This window comes from Cavia porcellus, unplaced genomic scaffold (genome assembly GCF_034190915.1).
Source record: "Cavia porcellus strain 051 isolate PalLab524CR breed Dunkin Hartley unplaced genomic scaffold, mCavPor4.1 scaffold_15, whole genome shotgun sequence".
NCBI lineage: Eukaryota > Metazoa > Chordata > Mammalia > Rodentia > Caviidae > Cavia > Cavia porcellus.
This window is the reverse complement of record NW_026947498.1, coordinates 65,843,770-65,863,166: the sequence shown is the minus strand read 5'-3', so window position 1 is coordinate 65,863,166 and position 19,397 is coordinate 65,843,770. Positions and strand designations below refer to the sequence as shown.

The 19,397-nt window shown below is 37.7% G+C and overlaps 1 protein-coding gene across 2 annotated transcripts in view; it reads left to right on the top strand.

Moving 5' to 3' along the window:
* The window catches only part of Gsk3b (glycogen synthase kinase 3 beta), a 185,246-nt gene extending 166,598 nt beyond the window's left edge, over positions 1 to 18,648 (top strand). For both annotated transcript variants that reach the window (XM_063225026.1, XM_063225024.1), the window contains 2 exons: positions 826 to 924; positions 13,184 to 18,648. In XM_063225026.1, the coding sequence (XP_063081096.1) occupies positions 826 to 924; positions 13,184 to 13,251 (167 nt within the window). In that variant the 3' untranslated portion in view covers positions 13,252 to 18,648. The remainder of the gene's footprint in view (positions 1 to 825; positions 925 to 13,183) is intronic.
* Positions 18,649 to 19,397: the final 749 nt, after the last annotated feature.

Here is a 19,397-nt window from a genome sequence, read left to right as displayed (position 1 = left end):
GGCCAGCCTGAAACATACAGTAAAACCCTGCCTCAAAAAAGACCCAAAAAAACCCAAATTGTAGCTTGGAGAATGTCTTCCCGTAACTAGAATTATCGTGTATTTATTTCTTCAAACTGTGATACGAGAGTGAAAGCACTCGCAGGTTAATGCTGGGATTGCAAGCATAAACCAGGGCTATCCCAGGCAGGGAGAGGACAATCGTAACTCTTACAGCTAACCCTAAATTCTTACACAGACACCACCACTATTTATATATCATCATAAAATAACTTTCTAAACTGCCCCTACAGAACACAGAATTGTATTAAAAAATTCTTGTTTTTAATAAAAAGTAGTGAGATTGATGTTTTTTAAGTCCTGCTTCTGGTGGTATCTGAATAGGTCTTCAACAGTTGGGTAATTTGGCCTGTATATCCATTTGTACATGTATACACATATAGGTGCATACTGATCATGCATTCTCATCTGTAATACCTTTACCCTCAATTCCAGCAGGTAAGTATTGCTAGAGTAGGATGATACATTTTTATCAATAAAAGATAAAAACCATCTTACTAATACACTTACTCTCAGCCTTTCCACTTGTGCTTTTCCCTGAGCTCCATTTAGCTCTCAGACACACCTTAATCTCAGCAGATAGTATATTATTTCTGTGAGCTTGCACTATATGTTGATTACTAGCTCATTGCCTAGTTTTGATATGTAGGTTTATCATTTTTTTTTTTCTGGGCTTTTTTCCCCCTTGTGTTTATGGCTACCACCAAAATGGTTTCAGAGACAGAGTTAAAAGTAGGCTCTAATCTTTGTGTTTTCCCTTTTTAGAACTGTCAAGTAATCCACCTCTGGCTACCATCCTTATTCCTCCTCATGCTCGGATTCAAGCAGCTGCTTCAACCCCCACAAATGCCACAGCAGCCTCAGGTGAGGACACGTGTGTCTTCTTTAAAAATGTACTTTGTTTTTTAAACACATGATTACCTCCATTTCTGTTCATGTGATTGAAAGTAAACATTTAATTCCTTTTAAATATCAAAAATAAAGCACAACCAAATGAGTTAAAGCAAATAAAATAATGCTTTAGTTACAAAATGCACAACAGAAGCACTTCATATGTAATATATATGGTGTAAATATGTTAATACCATGATGAGTATGTATCAAAGTGTTTATAGCAGAAAATAGTCTGTATAAATAAATATATGACTATTCTGTATAAATGTAAGAATTCACTTTAGTTCTTTGTCCTTGATATCTAAAGAGGCAAATTCTTAAGAAGTATAGGTTACTATAAACATTTAATCATTTGAAAGAGTTAAAAGTGCAATGAAGTGCGTTTTAACTAAGTTTTAGATCTGTGAGTTTTATTGCAATTGATTTAGTCTGTGTATAAAAATAAGAGTTATAATTAGTCAGTTTAGAGTAGGTTTAAATGAATTTCTTGCCGGGCATGGTGGTACATGCCTGTGATTCCCTCTATTTAGGAGACCGAGGCAGGAGGATCAAAAGTTAGAGGTCTACTTGAGCATCTTAGGGAGACCTTGTCTCAAAATTTATAAAATAAGTAAATATAAAGGAGCAAAGATACAGCTCAGTGGTATAGTATCACTGGCTTCAGTCTTTAGTACACCTATCAGTAAAAACCTAAGAATTGTTTTTTCTTAGTGCAAGATACTGAACTAGTTAATAATTGTAATTCAGGTTCTAGATTCATTCTATCCCTAGAGGAAGCTTGATGTAACCTGATTTTTATGGTGCTTTGGTATACATTATAGTAGTTACCAAAAATATCAGTTGCTACATATATTTTCTTACAGCTGTAAAAAGCAGATGCCAATATAAGAGTGAAAAACAAAATTGGGCTTTTTTGATCCTAAGAGTTTATTCCAAAGTTGAAGTAAAATGGGATATGAGGCAGTTAACAGAGGAATACTGAATTGAGCTCAGAGCTAAAGTTAGAGACATGTATGCTGTACCAAAGCGGGTACTGAATAGTGCTCTGAGCTTTGTAGTGGCTACAGTAAATAACAAAGTGTCTAAAGTAATAAATATTATCTGTGGGCATTTCCCGTTGTTCATTAATTAAGTGCATTGATGGCTAAGGAGAACCAGTGTCTCTGGCCCTGCTGTTCTCCCCTTGGGCTTCAGACTGGGTACAGAAAGACACTGTAAGTTCTCATCACTATTCCAACTAGAAATGTGATAGTGAGCTTCACATGAATACCTTTTAAAACATACCCCTAATGTAAGCCAAATGGATAACACCTCAAGGAACAGTTTATTAGGGAGTAGTGAAGACCAGATGTGTCACCAGTGCACTGACCAATATGTCCTATGTGAGTGCCTCTATTTACATTTTATAAAAGATTTAAGTATAGGCAATGAGTTACATTCTTTAGTGTAAGCCCTTAAACCATACATTCCCTTTGACTTAGCTTCACTTCCATATCCAAAGGATAGAAATGGTAATTACCTCTAATACACACAGTGAAAACTAAGAAAGAAAAAGATTGCTTAGTACTTTGCCTGGCCACTTGCAGTGAAAGTAAACTGCTATTACTTTACTGTGCTTATTATTATTTCCAAGTAAGGACAGATCCAGACATGTTTTGTTTTGTTTTTTAAAACATTTCTGAATGTGCTTTAGGGTACCTCCGAAGCTCCTGACCTAGTATGTCTGAGTCTAGAAATATTTCGTATTCAAAATTTGAATGTAAGACTTTCTAATCATCCACTCTAACACCACATTAATATAGCCCAGCATGCCCTAGGTCAAACTAGAAGATGCTCCTCTTGAGTTACTGAATCAGTTGGCTTACTTGATTTAAGTCAATGTAATGAAGAAAACATATCAAAAAAATTAGTATTTTAGAGAAGTAACTGCTTATAATTAATGAAACCGTACCAACAAAGAACAGAATAATACCTATTTTTAATGAACTGAAAATGTGCTTTCTCATCATCATAGTTTTAGATCACTGAAATACAAAGGCAAAAGAGCCCTGAAATTACCATCTGATGTCCTGAAATACTGTTTCTGCTAATGCTCAGCACCATTGCAGTTCAGGTTTTATCAGATGTGTTTATGTCCAAAACAAAGTTATTTTTTTTAATTTTTTTAAAATTTTACTTAAGGAGAAAAAAAAAGCAGAGAAAGGGTACAAGTTATACAGATTTACAGAAAAAAATAAACAGTAGGAAATCATTAGTTAATGGATTACATGTTGTCATCTTAGAAATAATTGTTCAAGTTACAAAATTAAAGCTTGTAAAGTGGACATTCCAACAGTGAGACTGCAAGCACTTCTGTTCAATGATCCAACAAAACTCAGTGATATCATTATCTATCTTATACACTTAAATATACATGCAGTTATATCGTTTAGAGCACTTTCTTTTCCTCTCTTTTGTACAATGACAATTACACATTTTGTGTTTTGTTGCTCCCACAGTTCTTATTACTTTTTTGGAAGGGAGTAGAACCAAATGTGACATAACAGAACAGAGTCAATCAAATCAAAAGGGTGGACATAATAATGTAAAAGCATAATACAAGGTGATCAATAATGGTTACCATAATGCCTCCCGCTATCTCTAATAGAATTGCCTATATCATCAGTTATAATAAAATTGAACAAAACAGTGAAAAACAAAACCGACTAAACCAAAACATTGGAGACATTATAGGTCTTCAAAAGTAGATAATAGTCAACCAGAATGGGCGTCATAATGAATCCCACTGTCTTCACAGCTGTTGCCTAAACTTTCGAACCTGGTACTATCAAGCAAAACAGAATAGGGGGACATCAGTCAAAAACAACATAGTGAGAGTAATACAGGGCTTTAAATCAAGATAATGGAAAGTTAAAGTGGGTTACTATAATAAATCCTGCTATTTTTTATTTATTTTTCCCTTAAAAGGATAAAAATAAAAAAGTAAATAATGAAGTGGAGATTGAGATAAAAGAGGGCATAACAGCAAAACAGCGCAGATCAAAACATAACCATTTAAGCAGAATAGTGTTTCACCACAAGATAATCCTGACACAAAAGTAGTTACCATATTGTCTCTTTCCTTGAAATCTTTGAGTATAACTTCGTATACTGTAGCATCAAATATATCAAAACAATGTAAAACCATTTAAGAGAGTGACAGCATTACAGGGTATTTAGAATCAACTAACAGAAAATGAATAATGATTTCTGTATAATCTCCTTGTCTTTAAAAGTTTTTGCTTATACTATCATACATAATAAAATCCAATAAGATACAACCTGTTTAGACCAATGGAGACAAAAGAACAAAAGCTTGATGAGACTTCAAAACAAGATGATACTAAAGCAGTATTACCTATTAAGATGTCATTTTCTCCAAAATAGCTGTTCCTATCATCCAGTCTTCTCTGCCTCATTTCTGTTGAGCTCTTTTTCTGTCATTAGTTGTCAGTTTGTCTTCTTCATTTTGTTTTCTGCTCCATTCATTGTGGCCTCTCTGCCACTATTTCTGGATTCTTTGTATTTTTCTTTTTTAGAATATCCTGCAGTATTCTCTGTAGAGTTGAATTGGTAGTTGCATATTCCCCTAGTTCCTCTTTATCCTGGAAGCACCTTGTTTTTCCATCAATTTCCAGGGATAGTTGTGCAGGATATATCAATCTTGGCTGGAGATTATTATCTTTCAAAGCTTGAATTATTTCCCCCCACGCTCTTCGTGATTTGATGGTTTGTGCAGAGAAATCTGCTGTAATTCTGATGGGTGTTCCCTTGTAAGTGGTCTGTTTCTTGTCTCTGACGGCTTTTAATATTCTGTTCTTGTATTGAATTTCTGGAATTTTAATTATTATATGCCTGGGTGTTGCTCTGTTTGGGTTGTAGGTGGCTGGGGTCCTGTATGCTTCATACAACTGAGTATCTTTACCTTTTGCTAAATTAGGAAAATTCTCCTGGATTATTTCTGTGAGTAGCTTTTATAGCTCATTTGTTTGTGTCCCTACTTCTTCTTTTATGTTCTTAATTCTTAAGTTATGGGTCCTCTTATCATCTTCTAGTCTTTGTATTATTGCTGTTTGTTTCTTTGTTACTTTTAAGAAGTTTTTCATTTCATTCTCCCATATTACAAATCTGCCCTCCAGTTCAGATAGTCTGTCCTTAGTTTCTTTCAAGCTGTTATGCCAGTTTTCGATAGAGTTTTTAGTTTCCTGGTAGTCTCTTTGAACCTGCTTCACGTATTCTATGCTTTCTCTATTTTCTCCATCAAACAATTCTCCCCTCTTTTTCTGTTCTTCCATTCTACCATCTGTTTTTTCTTGGGTGGTGCTTAGCATTTCTCTAACTATTCTGCTTATTTCTAGCTTCAGGTCATTAATAACTTCATTCCTGAACTGATCTATGAGGCTCTCTATATGGCGCTTTATGTCTATTGGTGCGGTGTCCGCTATTGCCTGTTTCTCAGGATTGGGGGCCGAAGGGCCTTTCTTGTTGCTCCCTCTTCCCATATTCTTTGTTCCTTATATATGCAAGCGTATATAGGAGGCCTAGCTTCCTTCCCTGTCAGCCACAGTCTGATTGAATTGCGCCGGCTAGGTGTTCCCGCCCACCGCAGCACACCAGGAAGTTGCAGACCAGGCAGCCTATGCGGGGCCCGCCCCTCCAGGTCGCCCTCAGGAGCTGGGACCTGGGCTATGCTAGCCTACTGGGTCTCAGCCAGCAGCGTCACATAGACTAGGCACTTCTCACCAATCCCGCTTGAGAGGGGGATACGTGGCTGAAGTCACTGCAGCGCCCTGTTCCCGCAAGTCTGCCCAGTCCCAGAATGTCCTCTGTTGGAGTCTCCTAAACTGTGGAAGTCTCAGTTTCTCTCACTCACCTCACCGCAAATGAATGCACAGCTCCCCGCCCGTCCTGCTTTCAACTCCGTTCACCGATTCCCGTTCTCAGAGCTTCCGCGCGTCTCTCTCCCTGCTGAGCGGATGTAGAGCAGCCGCTGCGTGGCGGGAAACCCAATGCTGCGGGCTCCAGCTTCCACACTGAGGCTTTTCTGTTCCTGTTATAGCACCAGGATTGCATTCCCAGTTGGTTTCTCTCAGCCCAGTTCATTCTTGGGTCAGCAGGGCATATCTCCACTTGCTTATGATTCCTTACTCCACACCATTCCTGAATTCTAAGCTGGGTCTTTCAGAGAGCCTCCGTAGCTGCCACTATCTGTCCGCCATGTTCTCCCGGAAGTCCAAAACAAAGTTATCAAAGCACAGAGACTCCTAGATGACTGCCTCAGACACTTTCATGTTTGTAACTGGCTTAAATAAGAATGGAGGGAGTAGTCTCACCTTCAAGACAAAGCTGGGTTCTAAAATAGAATAAGAACAGAAGAACAAAGCAAATTGGCAAAGATGCTATCAACCATATTTTTACTGCCTCTATTATGAAGTATGCTTTGGGTTTTTGTCAAGTGTTACAGATAGCCAAAACTATTAAATGCTTCTAGATGTTTAAGTCTTACTAACTTTTAAATACGTTTATAGGCAGAAATCTTAATTCTCTGTAAGTAAAGACAAAGAAATAAATTTTAAGCCCCAAAGCTCCTGACCTAGTATATCTGAGTCTAGAAATATTTCATAGTCAAAATTTGAAAGTAAGACTTTCTAATCATCCACCCTGACTCAGCACCACATTAATATAGCCCAACATGCCTTAGTTCAAACTAGAAGATGCGCCTAAGAATCCTATTATGTTTACTTTGGGAATATATATAGTATATATATATTCTATATATAGATGATATAGAATCCTATTATGTTTATTTTGGGAATATATAATTATCTCTAGCATCAAAAATAAAACCTAGTACAGTGAAATATCCTAATATTTCCTTGTGTTGTTTTCAAGGTTCAGACAGTGATTACAGGTACATGTGTGAAAACGTTATAAATGGGGATATAGCTTAGCAGTGCAGTGCCTGCCTGACGAGCACAAGGTCATGAGTTTGATCCCTGGTACCCCCCCAAAAAAGTTTATACATTTAAATCATCTATTCACCATACACTCTTAATCATGATAGACTTAGCTGAAGAAAAACAAGTTGCAGTATACAGAGATAGGAATTATATAATACGTACTATTAAATGTATTATAATTGTATAACAAAATTTTGTGTACACCAAATAGGATAACCAGTCCTCTGGCTGGTCAGAAGTAAGAAATAGTTTTAATACATTGTGGTATCTCATTTTTATGTGGGCATTAAAAAAACAATTATGGAGCTGTTTATACATATGTGGAAATTTTTATTGTGACTTATCTTAGGGAAATTTTAAAAACTGAACAAACCATGCAAAATGTGTGTTTGCATTGGATAGGGACTATATACAAAAATTAAGGGTTTTGTTTAACTGATGAGCATGAATGTTGATCACAGTTTTCTCCCAAAATTTTCATACTGTTTTTAAATTATTTTTAGAATATTTCAGTGTTTGGGGGTATTGATCATGATGTTGAATAATACAAAATCCTCTTGATAATTGCACATAGTCCTCTCAATCCATAAATTATTTTTTATAATTTCATATATAAATTAGTTTCTCCACACCTCCACACCACACCAGATATTATTATTCACTGCTTTTGAACACCACTCATCTGGACCATCTAGAGTGATATCTGTAGACATTATATTACTAAACAAATGTGGGCCACTTCAGAGATCATTTGATGGTCCAATATCAAATGAATTGAATGTAAAATGTGTCAGGGTGTTTCAATTTAGGCATTTTTCTGTTTAGTATGTTGGTCTTTGGGCACAGTTTCTTTCTGTGCAGTAGTCCTACTGTTAACAACCAATTTAAGACCACTATTTTCAGTTCACTATTATCTACTAAGAATTGGTCATGTATTCCATGATACATGCAGAGATTGGAGGCACAGTCTTTTTACATCACCCTGACAGTTAGAAAATGTCCTTTTTTACTCTGAAATTTATTACTCTATACCTCCCATGCATAACATGCCTTCCAGACTAATGATGATTTTAAATACAATATGGATATGTTCTAAAGCATCAAGATGTTAGGTTTCGAAACAGTCACGTATCATTTGCACATTGCATGAGTATGCCTGGTTTTGGAGAGGGGTTGGTTTGTTTGTTTTACCTCTATCCAAGAAAGTAATAAATTTATCAAAGGATACAGAGCAGGGTCTATTGAAATACTCTTCCCCAGAGTAGAGAACTTAGAGAAATGTGCAAGGCTTACTAGGAATTATTCTTTCAGTGATCACAGTATGATTGATTACCTTTGTTTGCTTAGCTCTAGACTAATACTACAATGTTGTGAGAAACTTTGGAAAATGATGTCAAGAAAACATTTATAGTCTTTTCCATCAAAAAAGTAACCCAATTAAAGATGGAAAATTAATTACTTTTTTGTTATTTCTCAAAACTTAGGGAAATTTCTAGTATCTAAATATTGTAAAGTGAATTATACAATTCAATTATAATTTTTTAACTGTAGGTTCTTAGTTGGAAGGTATTTAAAATATATAGATTGTACTCACTTACCTTTCTCTGCATTTCATTAGGATTTTTCTTATATCTATGAAACCTCCCAGTAGAGGGAATCATAATAGGAGTTAGATAAGTCTCTCTAATGTTACCTAGTGAGGGACTGAAATTGTCTTGCCTTGAAAAACTCTCTGTAGTACCGTATTTAAATCAGTTCTAGCCTGTTCTTACCAATTCGTGCTTTTTCTATTTTTTGAATATGCGTGTGCTTCTTAAATACTTTTTAAATTATGCACTCATCAGAAAAAATTCTTTTAGTTGGTCCTTTTTTCTTTACTTTGCAGTGAAATTATTTCCAGTTGCTTGATGCAGTTTGTTTTATAATTGTCTGCCTGAAGACTTTAGCCACAAAGTGTAGCCATTTGTCCTGTGAACTGTTTGAAATCCATTTTGCTAAAATCTCCTTCAGATTTAGCCAGAGTGATTTCTTTTTCTTACTGCTACAATTATTTTTTATTCCAGCATTCATGATACCTTCTGTATCACCAGCCAGTTCTTTCTAGTTGGGCAAAATTAAATCCAAAATAATTTCTCCCATTATTTGTTGCCACTATTTTTATAATTTTTATGTTAAAGAGAACAAAACCAAGCAAAATAAGACAAAATGAAGCAAATCAAAACAAAACAGTGCAAGTGACATAGGACTTCAAAGCAAGATAATAGGAAATAGCATTGGTTAAACAACGCTCTTGTTGTCTTCAAAATAGCTACTCATAACTTTAGATATAGTAAAAATCAAAACAGAATGGAACTAATAAAAACAAAACAATGAACACAATCAAGGACTTCAAGATAATGGCAAATCCAACAAGGCTACCATAATGTATCTTGTTATCTTTGAAACAACTGCCCATGCCATTGGATATAATAAAATCAAACAAAACAAAACAATAAAACCCAACAAAACAATAAAAATGATACAGGACTTCAAAACAAGATAATAGGGAATTAACAATGGCCACCACCTTCAGAAGGAGATTTCCCATAGATGCCCCATTGTATATTGTTATCTTCTGAATAGATGTTCAGACTCCTGGCTCTAGGCCTGCAAAGTCAGTGAAATACTAAACACTACAAGCATTAAGTTGTATTTTACCTCAATAGCTGTCTCACAGCCTGTGTTTCTTCAGATCATCTGGTTGCTTATGGTGGAGTGGGAGGACCTTGGTTCTTTGTCTCCCAGCTGGTATACTGGAGAGAGGTGGCTTCTGATCTCCCTTCATCGGCCCGCACGTGACACCGACTTGCAGGGAGGTCTTGGCTTGTTCTGTTGTCACTATTTTTGAGAGATGAACTATTGAGCAGATTAAGTCAGGTTAGCAGATGCTTACTTTTCCATTACAAATTACCATCCCTCATCCCCTCCCTAAGTGCACCTGTCCTTGCCTCTATGCTAGTTTTACAATGAACATTGGGAAAGTTTTATTCATGTTTTGTCTAGTTGTGGAATCTGTGACATAAGCCCTCACTGGCTTTCCCTTTCCTTATAGTGTCCTTTGTGGTTTCTCTTTATTTTAACTCGTGTATGTAAAATATCATCAAAGTGTGTAACTTGTTGAGCAGAGATTCTTCTCTGGGTTCTGGGCACGACCTTGTGCTTGCCAGGCAGACACTTACACTACACTGAGCTAAATCCCCAGCCCTAAAAAAGTTATTTTAGAAAATAAGGATCTACTGAATTCTTCTAACAATGATGACAAATAACATTAATATGATACCTGAGTCTGTATATGAATGGGCAGATGGAGTGCTTTTCTGTTAAACTTATGCCATTTATGAAAATATAGAATTTAACTGATTTTATAAGGATATATTATAATTTATTCCTTATTCTTTGACATTAGGGTTGCATCCATATTTTTTTTTTTTTTGTCTTCTCAAAAATGCTTTGAAAATATTGCTGCATAAAACTTTATTTTCTTAAAATAATTTTAGGTACATTTAGAAATACTCAAATGGTATGAAGATTTTTGTAATTTTCAGTGCATATTGTCAAACTCCCTTCCACAAAACATGTCCTGTCATTTCCCCAGAGCTACTCAGGATGGGGCAGTTGCATCTGCCCGTGTGTCAGCATGCTGCTCTCTGCCTGCCTCCCTCCTCTCTCTCTTCCTAGTCTGCCTCCTGCCTTCCACTCGCTTCCTTTCAGATTTGTGTTTGGTTGTATGGTTCAGACCCACAGGCTCACTCTTATTACTGACCTACATCACCAGCCAGCCCTCTTTATTTTTTGAGTCTGTGACTCACAGAAGTGGCCAAGCTGGGCTTGAATTTGTGACCCTTCTGCCCCAGCCTCTCTAGTAGTTAGGATTACAAGCATGTGCCACCACAGCTGACCGTATATGTTACCAACATGGAAACCAAATGCCTGTGTCTTTTTTATGCATAATACTGTACCTCGGATATTGGCTCTGCCTTAGACAACTATTTCAAACTATTCAGTTTAGTAAATTCACGGATACCAGTGAGATTGTATCTACCCTATGCAGTGTCAAATTCACTTGTGAGTTTGCATTTGAATGCCTAAAAAATTAAATAGTTTAATCATTACTTTCACCAGAGCATTGCTGGGCATCACTTTTAGAAAATTGTTTTCCTGTGAAAAATGTTTTTTCTTATTAGGTAAAACATGTTACTTGGTATATCCATCCCTATCCTCCAAAAATGATAATTTAGTGACACAGCACCTACCTAGCAAGCATGAAGTCGCAAGTTTGATCCCCATATTAAAAAGGCTACTTGAGCCACATATTTCCCTAAATATAATGTGAAAAGAAAGCTTATAATGCAGCTGGTAAAATTTACTCATCAAGTGATTTGGATATAAATCTGAGGAAAAATATGAGATCATTAAATCACAACCCTTAGAAACATGGCTGTCAGACTGTATTTGTCCCTAAGGTGTATTCACTTCTGGTTATATGCTCATATAAAGGACTGTGATTTTAATGTAATCATGCAAAGAGTCTTTGAATTTATTCAAGAAAGAGAAGACTTTTGTGGACAATGTTGTAAGCTCACAGACTTGTGAAAAGACATCTGAAAATTGGAAGGGTAGGTAGATAGGATTTTGCCAGGAGTGGGTTAATGTAAATGAGCAGATTGCTTTGTAGGAAAGGTGTTTGCTGAACTCACTCTTGGCTGGTGTTTGTCAGTGTAATGAATAACCCTGTGGCCAGAGCTGTTCACGGTACTTGTGTGTGCACAGATATAGTGGGTCAAATAGGAAAACAAAATTGGTACCTCACTTAAGTCCTGGGCTTAAAGATCAGAGTGAAAGCTCTGTCATCTGATGCTGAAAGTCAGTGAACTGCTGTGTTTAATGATCGCCGTGCATAGGTTCTGAGTGTCATCCAGAGCACTAGAAATGCTACGATAAGCATGGATTTTTGAGGAACATTGTAATTCCAAAACAGCAACATCTCCTTTCAGGCTTTCTCTGTAATGTCATCTCTAATGCAGCCTGTGCTTGAATCATGAAAACAAATATTTTCCTGAACTTTAAATCTTAAGTTCCTATATGTCCTTAAGAATATTGTGTGTTTCATTACAGTTCAGAAATTCAAAGTAGAACAATCCAGAACCAAATATTTGCATGGAGTCATGACATTGGTTGCTCTCATCATAGGATATGGTTGACTACATATACCTTCAGTTTTAGCAGGACAAAAAACTCTTAGGCCTGCTTTTTTGAGGTCACCAACCTTAATAGCCAAGAGAAGTGTGGCCCCCAGTATAGCTCTTGAAAGTTGTATATCCCAGTCAGGCTGCCTTTCTTGCTTACGGCTTAACGTGAAATCTTTGGGAGACAGTTTGGCCGGCAGTACCTTCTCATTGAATGTGATACAGATGATTAGCCACTAGGATGGCAGTATTTTGCCTCCTTGGAATGGAGAGCCAATCTGGACATAGTTAGATGTCTACCTCGGTGTTAATGAATGCTATAAAATATTGAATCCTTAAGAGCAGGGAAAGGGAGCAAAGCTTAGTAGAAAGCTGTAGGCATTTGTAGAATATTAGGCAAGACAAGCTCCTTAGTGCCAAGATGTTTGGCTACAGGATAGCTTACTGGTTTGAGTAAGTGAATTGGTGATATGGTGGTTTTTCTTTTTTGCCAGTTTTCTATCTTCTACCTCTGAGTAACAAAGAGTGACTGTACTTAGAAAACAAACAAACGAGTTTGATTCATGCACAATACCTCTGCTTATCAGCACTGACCCACATTACTTTCATTGCCCTTACCCACTCACCCAACAAAGCAGATGGCATAGTCTAACATGATTCAGAATTTTTATTCACCATCTCTGCACTACTCATTTATTTTCAAATGAGCTAGATTCCAACTGATTCCAGCTATAGGAAGAGCTTTGACAGCAGTGGTCTCTGATCCTCTGAGTCTGTAATTTATTTAAAGACACTCTTGTCATCCGTGCACCAAGACCATGCCAAGGCATGTACTTTGCTCTATACAGAGCAAAATTCACATCTCGTACTGTTGGTCACATTTAAACCAACATTGCAGATAGCCACCTGGAAGACCACACAACTCCCTGTATGCCCAGGCAGTTCTTGTTTTCTTTGGAATGTCAAAGCATTGCTCACGATGTGCCTTGGAACTTTCCATTTCAGATGCTAATGCTGGAGACCGTGGACAGACCAATAATGCCGCTTCTGCAGCAGCTTCCAACTCTACCTGAACAGTCCCGAGCAGCCAGCTGCACAGGAAAAACCACCAGTTACTTGAGTGTCACTCAGCAACACTGGTCACGTTTGGAAAGAAAATTAAAAAGAGAAAAGAAAAAAAACCTGTTCATTTTAGTGTTCAATTTTTTTATTGTTCTTATTTAACCTTGTAAAATATCTATAAATACAAACAATTTCATTCATCAGACTGCGGGAGACCCAGGGGTGGGAGGGTTTATGGATGGGGAAGGCGGAGCACTAGAACACATAATCTCTCCCACGACAATCTTTTTTTTTAAATCAAAAGTCTGCTGTTGTATACTTAAAACCGGACTTCTGCCTCATGCCCCTTCCACTAAAGAAGAAAACTTTGTTCTGTACTAAAGATTTTTTTTGAACTTTGTTTTCTTTGAAAGTCTAATGTCAGACTGGTCTAATGCACAGCTTGAAATTGGTTGGGAGCTTAGCAGGTATAATTCAATGGAGACTTACGTGTCACTTGTAAAATTAATCCACTTCCTCTGGTGTTGGAAGGTTTGCCTCTGGCATGTTTTTGGCAAGTGTGGCAGACAAAAATGAAATGTGTATCACATGTAACCCAGCAGTGTTGGTGAAGTTTGTAGCCATAAGGCTGATGAAGGTTGGTTTTGCTCTTAATCGGTGCTGGTGGTGAAGAAGCTGGTATAGAGGCTGCCAGAGGAGCAGCAAACAGGATTCTGGCCTGTGTGCTCCATGGTGGATCTTTGTTCCCCTGACCAAAGATTCTTTGCAATCTTCATACTGTTTTAAGTTACTGAGTGACCTTGGACACTGGAAAGGGCGTTGAGGCCAAGGGCTGCAGGTGTCAAAGGCTGGTGAGGCTGAAGAAGGCAGCAGGCCAGAGGCAATCTCAGCACTGTGAAAGAGCTTGTCCAGAGCTTCCCTAAAGCCACCTCCCTTGGAAAGATACATGCAAGCAAGGACGTTATGTAGTTAAATAATGTGAACCATAACCATCTACTGCTTTTTTCTTTTGTATTTTTAATTGAAAACCAAGCTTGCAGGAATTGCCACATCTCCACATAGTGCTACTTCTAAATCCAAATCTAGAATCTATTTAATTTCAGCTTTTTTAACCTCATGCTTTTAAAATTTATTTATTGATGCATGTCAGGCCATTATGATTTTAGGTGGTAGGAATACACATCAAAATAATAATCAACTGTACCTGCTGACTTTATAGGAAAACTGATTATATAAATGTATGTATATATGTTATATATACATGTACTCAATACTGCCTTTTCTTTTTTGTCTACATGGTATCAAATTGACTGGTTGAAGCATGAGAAGAATGTGTCTGCCATCCACCCACCCCCAGTTAAGATTTTTTGTTTGTTTTCTTTGTTTCTCAGTGAATGGTGTAAGAATCAGTCTCGTTTTTGAAGAAAAAGCAATATTCCTTGGAAAGCAAGGAGGACTGAAGGATTACATTTGCAGTGAGGAAATAGATTTTGTTTTTATATTTTCAAGGTTGGTATCTCTGTGGGCCTTATATACTCTAAAATGAACCTTAGTCACCTTGGTGCTTATGGGCCATTACTTGACCTACAAATCTTTAAGGCACAATCAGTTACATTTTACATCTACAGATCCCTTGAGTAATGGCCGACTTCCCCTCCTACCCGCTCCTCCACAGCCTTCCAGGGTTAGCTGATAACTGTAGAGCTTCAGAGCTGAGCCCCAGGTTGTGTGGAACCACCCTTCGCCCTTGTCATTGCCACTTAGGTCACGTTAGGGCAGGTTGCCTTCCAGGTGGTCAGGAAGTGTGGCGTTTTGGCAGCCCTCGTGCAGGCCTTAGCACTCTGTCCTGTTTCTTCGCCGTGTGTGTGTGACTGTCCAAGAGAGTTGTACACCTGCGGAAGTGAACCAGTACTCAGAAGGACAACTGTGAACCATCTTAGTTCTCATCGTTCAGCTAGGCTTAGGCAACAGAAGGGGTTTCTCAAACCTCTCGCCATATCACAGTTCGTGGGAAAGGAGACATGCTCAGTCAAACCAAATCAAGTTTAATTTTCCTTTTTTATCAAGTGCTTCTAAGAGCTAATTAGAACTTGAAAGAGGTCTGAAATCAAAGTATTAGCAGCATAGTCCCTTACAAGAATAGGATTTGATAGACTGTTTTAGAAAAGATGAATAATCTCACCAGGCAGGTCTGTGCCAGAAAAGTGGACCTGCTTTCAGATCAAACTGCCCAGCCAGACGTGCAGATACAGACACTACTTGGGGTTTGGTGTACCTGCTGGAGTCCATAAAAATCAGTGGTGGTTTTAGAAAACACTTCCCTCCCCTACTTCCACCCCCGTCGTGTGTGTGTGTGTGTGTGTGTGTGTGTGTGTGTGTGTGTGTGTGCGCGCGCGCGCACGCGCGCGCCGCTGAGATCCACAATTTCTCCTCCTCCATTACGGCGGGATCACAGAACCCTTTTATACAAGTGAGAGCCAGGTCTCTGAATATCTTTGTAAATAATAATAATTAAAAGCTCCTCACCAAATTCAAGCTTGTACATTATATTTTTTTCAATATTTTTAAGTTTTATTGTTTTGTATGTAAATATGTGGACCCAGGAACTGTTATGAATGAGCAAAAAGTTACTGTTCAGGGGAGTGATTCTGTTTAATAATCAAGACAAAATGTAGACGAGCTTTTTAAAGCCATATAGTTTTAACTCTGTACAGTAGGTACCGGCCTGTATTATTGTAACAATAACTCTAGCAATGTATAGTGTATCTATATAGTTTGGAGTGCCTTCGCTTCCATGTGTTTGGTTTTCTGTTTTCTGGGTTTTTTTTATTTTTCATTTTTAGGGTTTTAATTGGTTCCCTTTATCCATGTCTCCCTGTACTCCCCTTTCCTTTTTAAGATAGTAACTCACAACAATATCTTTGCCCCTCCATAGTTGGTTCAGTGATACCTTGCTCAGTAGTGGGAAGAGGAAACTATGTTCATAATTTCATTTCATTCAAGCCCTGGCTTTGGTTCTGAATGTCCGTTTACTCTTCAGCAGTGACCGGTTTCATTTCATATTTGGTCCATTCAGGGACTTAGTACTGGGAGCCCTAGAGCTGGAGGATATCAAATAGATTAGATTTTGCTCGTCTCTTCCACAAGCCCTAACCATGGATCTTAACAGCAGATTGGGGAGCCTGCCATAGTCAGTCTCTTTCTCCCTCTCCCTCTCCCTCCCCTCCCTCTCACGTGAGAGAAGAGAGAGAAATGATTGACTTTTTATAAATCGAGGCATCTTCACAGTATCAAGTTTTGATATGTCAGTGGTCTAAAATGCTGTAGTACAGTTACTGGCAGTCCATGGCATGGAGTACCTCCACGCCAATAGAGGACTGATGTTTTAACATGAAGACTCTTAGCCCATTTCCCTCTCCTGCTATCTCTGCCCCTTTTCAATGAAATGTCATTTTAATTTCTCTTTTAAAAACTCAGTTTTTTACTGTGTGCCCAACATGTAGGCCTTTTTTGAAAAAATATAAAGTATTTGTTTTGCCTCCAAGTAATCCATATAAAATGTCTTGAATAGAAAAAAAAAAAAAAAAAACTACCAAACCAAAGGTTACTATTTTTGAAACATCATGCATTCATTCCAGCAAGGCAGAACACTGCACCTTCTTTCCAATGATGCATTGCGTCATTTTTAAAGTCCTCTTAAGTTTTAGACCCATCCTCTTAGTTTGTGTTCTAACAAAGTATGCCTAAACAGTCACCTTTGCACCAATGCAAAGGTTTCTGAGAGAACTATTGTATTCTCTACCCCTGTGGATATAAAGACACTGGCGTTTCATTTGTTTTTCCCTTTCCTTCTTAAAGGATTTAACTTTGGAATCTTCCAAAGGAAGTTTGGCCAATGCCAGATCCCCAAGAGTTTGGGGTTTTCTCTTTGTTCTAAACCAAAATTGTATCTGATTCCTGTTGTTCATATTAGTGATAATCTAATCAAAAAGATGAACACTTTTCTGTCCTATATAGAAAAATTAGCATGCTTTGCAATAAAATCTGTTTTTCCTGGTAGAAACCTGAGCCACTGAAAACAAGAGAATTAGAAGCACAGTAGTCCCAGACTGAGGTCTACCTTTGAGAGGCTTGGAAAGTAATCCCTGGGGTTTGGATTATTTTCACAAGGGTTATGCTGTTTTATTTGACTTTGTTGCTCCGTTTTGCACCTCCGTAATAAAAGCAAAATGACAACCAGTACGTATAGGGAGTTAGCTTAATAAAGTAGACTTCCTTGTGTTAATTTTTTGGGTTTTTTTTTTCCTTACTATATCTGTCTACAGGCAGATACAGATAGATGTATGAAAATTGCTTGCCTGTAAAATTTGCATTTAAAAATGTGTTGCCGATGGATCACTTGGGCCTGTACACATACCAATTAGCGTGACCACTTCCATCTTTAAAAAGTCTAAAAAATTATATATATATATATATATATATATATATATATATATATATATAAAAAGGACTGTGGGTTGTATACAAACTATTGCAAACACTTGTGCAAATCTGTCTTGATATAAAGGAAAAGCAAAATCTGTATAACATTATTACTACTTGAATGCCTCTGTGACTGAATTTTTTTTCATTTTAAATATAAACTTTTTTGTGAAAAGTATATGCTCAATGTTTTTTTGCCCTTTCCCATTCCCTTGTAAATACATTTCGTTCTATGTGACTTGGTTTGGAAATAGTTAACTGGTACTGTAATTTGCATTAAATAAAAAGTAGGTTAGTCTGGAAATGAAACTAAAATTCACCAGTGTGTGGTCTTTATTTCAGTACCCATCCCTCTTTCTTCACCCAGTTTTGCCACTGCAGTATGTAGTCACCATCTCCATACCTCTAGGGAAACATGAATATTCCTTATAAAAATCAAGATGTAAACACCATGTCGCATTCTTTCAGTGACCTTACTCTACTATTATAGCCACAAGAGGTGCAGCTTCCAACTTGTAAACCTTTGGATTCGATGTAAAGGAAGTTTTGCAGACGGCTTGGAAGAGAGAAAGCAGCCCCAAACGGGACGATTGTAAAAACATGTATAAGCTGCTGTCTTTGGTTACTATGTTCATAGTTTGGTGTAGCTGTATTTTCTTTTTCATTCTATTGGTAATAAACTTTGGGGGTCTCTGTAAAATATATGAATACCACAAACGGGGGCTGCTGTACCTCCCAGGTAACCAACATGTCGTGTTTTGAGTCTGCTCATTTCCAATACTGGATGGTGTATGTAAACATGTTATGTCTCAGTGCAAAAAAGAAACATTTCTTTTAGGGCTGACTCACTTGTCAGGCCTGATCTAAAGGCTAGATATAAGGTCATGTGACTGCTGCTTCAATAAAAACAAATTTATATTCCACAAGTCTGGTCCTGTGTTTACTGAGTCGGTGGGGTGGGCTGATTCCATTCACATTTGTAAAATGGCAAAAGGCACTATGGGGGCCTGGACCAGCAGAAGCAGTATGTTACTTGTATCGTCCTCACAGTGGCATTGAAATCCATTTGTTCGGGATTTGGTTGTGGTTTGTTTAGGTCCTGACTTAGCTATTTGCATTGGGATTGACCTAAATGTACTGTAAGGTGTTCTTTTCAATTTAGAATCTTGAAAGACTATTTGGTTTCTCAGTCCTTCCAAGAAGTGATGAAAGAGTCCTTTGGGATCATGGTTTAGGAAGCAGTGACAGTGCCTTGATGAAAGAAAATAAAAGGCATAGGATGGTTGTCCATGTCTCAGATTTGGGAATAATCCACCAATCAGCACCATCAGAGTTAGGAAAGCTGTGGGAATGCAAACGGAGAGACTAGCTTCTGTAGAAGGTGGCCTGGAGGCTGACAAGCTGTCTGGGGCCAAGGAGAACAAGTTAATCAGATGCTTCTTTTTCACAAACTCTTTTCTCCAGAAAAGAGAGACCACTGTGGGTCTTTCCAGTGAAGATGTGTTCCCCATGTCAAGGTTTTAGGCCAAGTTGGGGACAGGCTACCAAGAGACTAACCAGCCAGAAGGTATGCAATAACTTGCTTAGGTCTCATCCCCTTATCATATAGACAGCTAAAACAGACACTAGAAATTAGTGTGTCGCTGGACCCCCAAAGCACAAAAATAAGAGCACA